Source organism: Malurus melanocephalus, unplaced genomic scaffold, assembly GCF_030028575.1.
Source record: "Malurus melanocephalus ecotype Western Australia unplaced genomic scaffold, MMel_1.1 scaffold_60, whole genome shotgun sequence".
NCBI classification, from domain to species: domain Eukaryota; kingdom Metazoa; phylum Chordata; class Aves; order Passeriformes; family Maluridae; genus Malurus; species Malurus melanocephalus.
This window is the reverse complement of record NW_026623292.1, coordinates 2,869,180-2,878,100: the sequence shown is the minus strand read 5'-3', so window position 1 is coordinate 2,878,100 and position 8,921 is coordinate 2,869,180. Positions and strand designations below refer to the sequence as shown.

The following is an 8,921-nucleotide window of genomic DNA, read 5'->3' as shown; positions in this document are numbered from 1 at the left end:
TTTTTTTTTTGTTTTTTTTTTAATGTATTTAATTACTGTACCTTCCCTATTTACTTAGTAATGTTTACAAATTCTTTGCTGGGAAGGTTCATTTCTCTTCTTTGGCTAAATTCAAGCCCATATTTTTCAATTCTTAAGAGAGCCCCTGTTGTAGTTAGTATTTAAAAGGGGGCTTGGAGGCAAATATTTTTAACTGTCCCATCTTCAGTAAAGAATTCAAAATTGGTTGCAATTTAAGAGGGAAACTTAACGAATTAACTGAATCGCACTCGATAGAGCTGCTGCTCTGCAAATCTGGCAGAGAAAATTAAGAAATTGAGATCTRTATCTTAAATGTTTCTTGTTGGCTGGCACTAGGTAGCTGTACACAGATTTAAAGTTAGTATTTTCGCAGTGCTCTGGCAGTTGTGAACCCCATTTAACTGACTCTCTCCATGCATTGCTTAGGGGAGTCTGGGTGGCTGACATGGATTCCACTCTGACAGCCTGGGGCCTAAAATGTAAGCGCTCACCTGTTTAAGTGTCCCAACATAATGCTTACTGTAAAAGGGCTTCTGRGTATTACAAATATTACAAACACTATCTCCATTATTAAAATTTGTTCAACAATTTCTAAGGTACTTGGCTGTATTTTAAAACTGCACAATCCCATTCTTTACTCTTCAGCATGGAAAATCTTTGAAGTCCTTGGTCTGAAAGTCCCGATGGCCTCTCTATGGTATGCACAATAACGGTGCATGTTCTTATGATTTTGTCAAATACAAGGAGTTCYTGTGTTGTGATTTCTTGTAAATTTGGCACAAGTCTACTATATTTTTTAAAAAGACAACAAAAGGTGTATGGTGTTTATGTCCTAWACATCTGAAGTTTCTAAAATACTCCTTTTTTACATTTAGTTATTCCAGGTAAAACTGAGGAAAGCGATGACTACATCATTTTTGCATTTACTATATAAATCCAGAGCAAGTCRATTATTCCATATTGACAATACCATATAAAAGGCTATAATTTTTAGCAACTGAGTTTGAATATACAAGTTTCCAATTATTATTTTTTTTTGTTTGCCCAAATAATATATAGTCCATTTTAAAATAAATGTTGTTAAATTATAACAGTATGTAAAGTATTAATATTTGTTATTTTAATTGCTTAAAGCATGTAGGATGATCCTATAGAACTTTGTTTTTATGTGTTTAAAAAATATGTTAAACTTCTAATGCTCAAAAATATTTTGTGAAAAAAAAAGTAGCTGCTGCTTCTTACAGAATAAGTGGCAAAAATGTTCTGAAATAAAAGAATTCTGAGGTTCTTACCATGTTTTCCCTACTGAAAGGGACTAAGTGTGCCTCCAGAAGATTTCCAGTGCTTACTGGAGTTTTCTCAACCAGTGGGCTTGAGCTACTGCCCTACCTTCAGCCCTCACTTGTTTTTGTTTTACTCCCACAGGGCACCCAACAGAATTTTATTTCCATTAAAAGTGGAAACTCTGCTGGGGCCCTGCAATGTTCTAACACATCTGGAGAGTTGGGAACCAGCACTTAAAGAAACTTACTGTTTTTCCCATGATTGATCCCAGCCTACTTTTTTCTAACCARTCATTTACTTTTCTGACTTCCAGATGCATATTATTTTTATAAAAGGACACTAAAGGAAAGGCACAATGCAGGCTTGGGGTGAGATAAGCTATTGTAGGGTGTTAGGTCCACATAGGAAATTAAATGCTATCATTTGTGACATCAGGTAGTGCATTTTTTAAGGAGCTATATGTTGTGGAAGATAAGAGTGAAGAATAAACTGCAAATGTAGTTTTTAAATACTTGATTACTTACAAATATTACCTTTTTTTTTTTCTACAGAGAGTGGTATCTCAACGGTGACTATTTAGTGCTGCTGGTGTCTGTCTTCCTCATTCTTCCCCTGTCCCTACTGAGAAATCTAGGTAGGTAGTGGAGAGCAACCATAATAAAATCCATTGAAAATACTGTGGAGAATTGGGATGATACAATGTTAGAGTCTTGAAATGTTATGTGAATTAACAGCTGTCTTCAAACTTCTGCCTTGGGACTAATTAGCATTTAGGTAATTGCTGTCAGTCTCCTTGAAGAAAATGAAAAAAGAATTCAAGACAGGTATACTAAAATAGAGAAGTGTTTGTGGAGAATGAAAGGACAGCCAATAGGATGGCTTTAGAACAAAGCTCAACAGTAACTGCTTGTCTCTGTTCTTATCCCAAACTTTGGCCTATTTTGGTCAAYGGTAGAATAATATAATATTGTTACCAACTATCCTGTAACAGCCTTCAAAGAATAGGGATGCTAACTCTGGGTACTAATTTGGGGCAATATCTTTTCATTTTAGATCCCAAGCAGTAACATAATATTCATACCAGATGCTTTATCTGAAATAGCTGTAATTAAGTGATACATGTGAATAATTCAGTTAACACACTATTTATTCAGAGAAACCTTAATAACTGAGAGTGTCAATGTGAATTGCTCTCTCAAATTACTATTTTTTAGAAGTTAAGTAAATCAGTAAARACAGAAGTGAAAAGGCTGTTATCTGACACTGCATGCTATTAGAATTAATCCTATAATCATTCATAGTTGTTGCTGTGGAGTTTTTTAGTTTGCATGTTTTTTTGTAAGTTAAAAAGTTTAACGTTTAGACTGGCTGTGTGTATAGACCCTAATGTGTCTTTCAGTACTTTCAGATCTGGGTTGAGATTAGCAGAACGTTAATGAATAATTAACTTGTTCTGTGTAATGCTAAGAAAATGACAATCTAAAGAGATCACTGATGTTTTGCCACAAAGTTTTGACTTGAATGATGTTTCTGTTTATTGTATCTTAAATTTTTTTAATCTTTCTTGATCRCAGGGTATTTGGGCTATACCAGTGGCTTTTCCTTACTTTGCATGGTCTTCTTTCTGATTGTTGTAAGTATAATCTTTCAGTGCTTATAGAACTGCACTTTCAAAGTAAAATTAAACACAGTTTCTGTAAATTTTCACATCTTGCATTAGTCAAAAGTAATAAATGCGTGGCTTTATTTCTAGGTGATTTGGAAGATGTTTCAGATTCCTTGTCCTATGGACAGTGACATTGTGAACGTGACATTAATAAATGCAACACTAGCACCTTTGGTAGATGGAAACATAACRAATGATGATATGTGCAAGCCAAAATATTTCATCTTCAATTCACAGGTAACTGACTGAAAATCAGATGCTCCGTTGAGAATAACTGAGACTAAGTATGTAGCAGATAAATTAGGTCATTTTTCTTTCAAGCAACTGCCCAGTTTTAAGATTGGGATGTGTTAAGACTTTCTGTTCCACTAGACTTGGGCACTGTTAGCCTCATACAGACAGGGTGTTTCCAAATACACAGAAATTAGAGGAACTTGAGGTGCCCGTTTGAGTGGCAAAAAAACACATCTCATTCYTCAGCACAGCATTTCTCAACCTTTCTCAGGGAAGTTAGTGAAGCATTTTAAAACCTAGATTGCAGAAGAAGATGAAGAATTTTGTAAGTGCGTGCAAATAGGACATTTGACTTGCTCTCAGTCACAAATTCTTGACTCTCATTAATGCTCCCAATTATCGTGGTGAATTTCCATACGTGTGTAATACCCAATACCAGGTTCAAATATGGCTTAAGCCTGTGAGTTGCAGAGCATGATTTTGAGTGCAAATATATGCAGCTYAGCATGGACTTCAGTGACATTTGAGGCAATTTGGTACCTCAGGGTCTGAGTTTAAGAAAATACAAACTTTAACTTTTTACAGAGTTTCCATTGTAGAGAATAGCTGATCTTTATCACAAAATAAGGTCAAATGAAGAATCTACTGATGATTTTTAAACTAAATTTCTAATGTCTGTTGAGATACTTAAGGTGCATCTTTTTTTTTTCAGACTGTTTATGCTGTCCCAATCCTAACATTTTCTTTTGTCTGCCATCCTGCAATTCTTCCTATTTATGAAGAACTGAAAAGGTAAGTGTAAGATATATATCTGTAATTTCACCAAAYAATCAAATATAGTATGAAATAGTATGTTCTCACTACTAACAATGTTTCTTTTTCTTTCTTACAGCCGAAGCCGTAAAAGAATGATGAATGTGTCCTACGTATCTTTTTTTGCCATGTTCCTCATGTATTTATTGGCTGCTCTCTTTGGATACCTGACATTTTATGGTGAATGTTGCCTTCTCTGCTTTCTTTTAAATTATTTAAAAATAATAAAATACTACAATTCTACAAACCCACATTTTATTTTAAAGATAGAACAAGCAAGCATTTACTATGTATTCTAAATTTACACTGTTTGTTGGGGGCTTTTTATAGTACTTCTATAAGTGCACACCCCARAGGAGATCAGTAATAGAATTAGGCCCAAGACATAGGATTAAAATTGGATTAAAGCAGATTCCAYGCCTCCAAGTCATCCCTGCGTAAAATGGATGCATTCTTACAAGAGCTCATGAGGCTTTCAATTCATGTTGATGTGACTGTGAAATTTGCTTAGAATCTAGAGCAGAAGTGCACGTTCAAGCAGTATGTCAAACAAATCTTAACTAAAATACTGTTTTCTTTATAGGTAATGTCGAACCAGAACTGCTTCACACCTACTCTGCTTATCTCGGTGCTGATGTTCTCCTTCTTATTGTGCGTCTCGCTGTACTTATGGCTGTGACCCTCACTGTACCTGTAGTTATTTTCCCAGTAAGTCATATTTTATGTCTTGCTACTATTTTTTTAATGCCTGTACTGATGCAATCATTTACTGATTTGGCAAACCCCATTTATTAATTGAGAGAGTTTTTCTCTTAACTGAAAAAGGAAATTTATTCTAATTGGCTTGATGATTTATCCTATGCTATTAATTCAGTAAATATGCAACATTTACAAAGCAGGAGGTACAGGTACATTCTGTTATATTGTTTTCCTATTATGGTTATATTGGGGAAATGAAACAGATTTCCCCTTTTTGAAAGTACTTACCCTGTTGTATTACGAGCTTGCAAAAGTCAGCAATGATTTTGTAACTACACTGTGGACACAATTTGGCCATTTGTGTGCTTATTGTTGAGCAGTATCCTTACATGTTACAAAATTTCCTGGCATTTTTTTCTTGCTCAAGCCAAATGTTTTTCCTTGTTTTTTTTTCTCCGTGTTACTTTCATCTTTCACCTTCTATTGAAATCTGAAGCATTCAGAACAATGATGTTAAAATACTTTCAGAAGGAAGGTCTAAGTCAGGTGACAAATACACTGTCTTCTGAAATGAAGACTAAACTATCTTTTTTTTTTTTTTTTCCTTTTTCCTTCCCTGACCCCTGCCTTACAAAGATCCGCAGTTCCATTACCCAGCTGTTGTGGGCAGGGAAGGAGTTCAGCTGGTGGCGTCACTGTGCCATTACCATCGCCCTTCTGGCATTTACCAACGTGCTCGTTATCTTTGTCCCTACCATTCGAGACATCTTTGGATTCATTGGTAAGMATTTTCTTCCGAGATCAAGCAGTCTTTCACATTTCACAAAGAACAGTTCTAATCTAATTAGGATATGTTTACCTTTTGATTTATATTTATTTTCATGCTTTTCCTATACAGGTGCTTCTGCAGCTGCCATGCTGATCTTTATACTTCCTTCTGCCTTCTATATCAAATTAGTGAAGAAGGAACCAATGAAGTCAGTGCAAAAGATTGGGGTATGTATAGAATAATGTGTAACTACACTTGCTTACTAATTCAAAGCAAAAAAATTTAATTATCTTCTTCATGATTCATTAATTTTGAAGTACTGGCAAAGGTAGTTGGTGAATTGGCATTTAATGCTATCTTGCGCAGTTGCAAGGAGTTGCATAGGAACTCAAAACCAAGGAACTGACCATCACAAGACTCAGTTCACTTCAGTGATTTTTCTCAACCCCTGGCCCCCAATTTTAATAGTAGTTGGGTCATTCTGTTGCTTGTAAGAACCAGACTTCAACAGAATACCCTGAGAGCTATATTWAAAAAGTCTTAACATTCTTCAAATATTCTTTTAAGGCTTATTTACATAATTTTCCCCATAAAATCTCATCTCTGCCATTTGTTTGGGTTGATTGTTCTTGGTGCTCTTACTTAGTGATCATAGACAAGGTGACTCAGAATGAAATCAGACACACTGACACAGAGTCAAGTCAGCACAGTGGCACAGCCTCACTGCTATCAGCAGCTACATTAACTTCCCTTAGTTGAGGGTGAGTCTGGTATACTGAAAATAAATGTACTTTTTGATTTGATAAAAGACCCCAAATAYGAGAAGGATACTTAGCTCCTTGTCATTGACTTTATCTCGTCTCTTATTTTGTCCTCCGTGAGCAGTGGCATTTGTGCTATACGTGGGCATGAATTTGTAGGTGTGTGTTGTRGTTTAATTAACACTGTCGTAGCAGAATCTGAAATACTTTTATGTTTTCTTTTTCCAGGCTGCATTCTTCTTTCTAAGTGGTATACTTGTGATGACTGGGTGTATGACACTGATTATTCTAGACTGGACCCAGAACATTACATCTGATGGCCATTAACTGCCCTGGTTTAATTTCTGTAATACTCCACTTCAAATGCCAGTGTTCACTCAGATACCTACTGAGAACGCAAATGAGCTATTCAGCTTCCTTTAAAAGGCAGATTCTTTGTTGATGGTTCTTCTGATTGTAGAATATCTGAACTCTGTCTTTAAGAAACTATTCTGCATGATGGAAGTGGATATAAACGTCAAACCACGTGAGTGTCTGGCTGAAGGAAGTGACAACTTTATTCCATTCCAGAGAATGGACAGAACTCTCTGTAGACTTTTATCAAGCCATGTTTGGCTTTCGTCATTGTTACTTGGATATTTTGTTATTTTACTTGAATGTGCCTAATGGAACCATTTGATGTGAGAAAGAACTCTTTAATTTGCAGCAAAGTGTTTAAATAACCAATGAGAGAGTGAGAGAAAGAGAGAAACACTATTATTTTTTGTACCAAAAATTCTTATGGACCTCAAAAGCACTATTTTGACTTTAAGAAACATTTTTTCTAAAGAGAAGGAAAAAATAACATAGAAGAGCTCAGAAAAAAATATTTAATTAGTGTCCTAAATTAAATTTAGTTTGACTTCATYTCTTCACTCGTGTCACAAGTGACAGGACCCGAGGAAACAGCATGAAGCTGAGTCAGGGAAGGTTTAGGGTGAGTGTTAGAAAAAGGTTTTTCACCCAGAGGGTGGTTGGGCACTGGAACAGGCTCCCCAKGGAAGTGGTCACAGCACCAAGCCTGGCAGAGTCCATGAAGTGTTAGGACAACGCTCCCAGGCAGGTGTGGCTCTTGGGGTGTCCTGTGCAGGGTCTGGAGTTGAACGCAGTGGTTTTATGGGTCCCTTGCCACTTAATATGTTTTATGATTCTGTAGAGGCATAATTAAAAGAAATTTTATTTTAAAAATGCTTCTAATGACCAAAACAGAAAATGAACCAATTCAGGTCAAAATTCTCTGATACGACAGGCTTCCCATGAAATTCACTYAGTTTAAATGAGAGTGAAAACAATCCTGAAAATCATTTTTCAGCTTACGTAAGTAACTAGAGTTACCAAAAATGGTGTCGAAATGCAAATTTTTCAAACTTTAGATAAACCCACCCTTTAGAAAGGGGTACATTTGAGAAAAGCATAGGTAATCTAAAATTGTAAAGATGGCATTGACACTTCCCTTCTTGAGGTACTCAGTAGTGCAATTGAGTAAAACAGGGTTTGGGTTTTTTGCTTTTTTGGTTTTTTTTTTCCTGTTGTAGATAGAAACTGAATGGCACTGGAGCATATGATGCCATTAATACAAAACTCCCCCCTCAAGTTCCCTTTATTAATAAGGTCCATTGTCAGTTGTAGCAATGTTGGAGTTTTTTCCTATCCAATCTATCTTGAAACACTCTGTAGAAAAATGAAAAAGTCCTAATGTAGTCTGCTAGTTGTATAATATTCAGAAACTGTACAGTATTTCTCAAATTCCTCATCCATTACTGGATTTTGAATTACTTGACTATTCTGTTTCTGAGTCAAATCCACAAAACAACTGCACCAATATTTCATGCTTGGTACAAACTCTCTTCACATACRCAACTGGGATTTCCTCTTCCAATTTATACTGTGTAGTAGTATTAAAGATAACCTCATAGGCTGGATAGTCATCTCATACTTGTTTGCTTCAGAAATAGTTACGTTTCTAACGAGCCCTAGCTGATGAAACAGGTGCTGTATGGTTGTGATGAGCTMTTTTGTTTCTAGTGCATGTTTACTCTTTCATTCTTGTCCCAGGTTGAAGAGAGGTAACACTTGTGTAACAGCGTACTTGGCTTTTAAGAGGTTCTCAAACACAGCAATATTGGGTACAAAAGCCTAGATAGAGATTATTGATGAAATAGTCATGGCAGTGTGGTCTTCGTCTGACACAATGTTTTAAAAATCTGATTTGCAAAGTCCCAGTCATTGTGTCAGAGGGAGCAAGTAAGGGCCTGTAATCCATTGATTAAGCAGTGCCTGAGACTTTTTTGCTCTTACAGAATTAATCAGAAACAAATCTAAATAATTGTCACCATTTGGCAGATAATGTCAATCTCTGCCCAGCCATTTAAAATCTATGGAAAAACAACTGCAGGTATTTTGTATTGATAATTCTGCATGACTGTAAGTACTGGACACTAAGACTATAGTGTAAACTAATGACAAGTTAGATTCCTTTTGTGTTGTTTGTATTGTTAATTCGGTGGTACTCAACTGGCAATTAATGATCCTAGAGTCAGCACTGACTAACTCTCCGTAGGTACTTCTCTGCCTCAGGTACTGTACATCCATGGCTAACTATCCCATGTTACCTGATCTCCATGTGAGTGCTGAG

At 36.0% G+C, this 8,921-nt stretch overlaps 1 protein-coding gene across 2 annotated transcripts in view; it reads left to right on the top strand.

Moving 5' to 3' along the window:
* SLC38A2 (solute carrier family 38 member 2) overlaps positions 1–8,461 on the top strand; it is a 13,602-nt gene extending 5,141 nt beyond the window's left edge. The window contains exons 7-15 of one of the 2 annotated variants that reach the window (XM_057366167.1): positions 1,857–1,939; positions 2,880–2,938; positions 3,059–3,208; positions 3,918–3,997; positions 4,098–4,198; positions 4,602–4,726; positions 5,354–5,498; positions 5,616–5,713; positions 6,476–8,461. In XM_057366167.1, the coding sequence (XP_057222150.1) occupies positions 1,857–1,939; positions 2,880–2,938; positions 3,059–3,208; positions 3,918–3,997; positions 4,098–4,198; positions 4,602–4,726; positions 5,354–5,498; positions 5,616–5,713; positions 6,476–6,574 (940 nt within the window). In that variant the 3' untranslated portion in view covers positions 6,575–8,461. Of the gene's footprint in view, positions 1–1,856; positions 1,940–2,879; positions 2,939–3,058; positions 3,209–3,917; positions 3,998–4,097; positions 4,199–4,601; positions 4,727–5,353; positions 5,714–6,475 lie in introns of both variants that reach the window. The other variant, XM_057366166.1, reaches the window with a different exon arrangement.
* Positions 8,462–8,921: the final 460 nt, after the last annotated feature.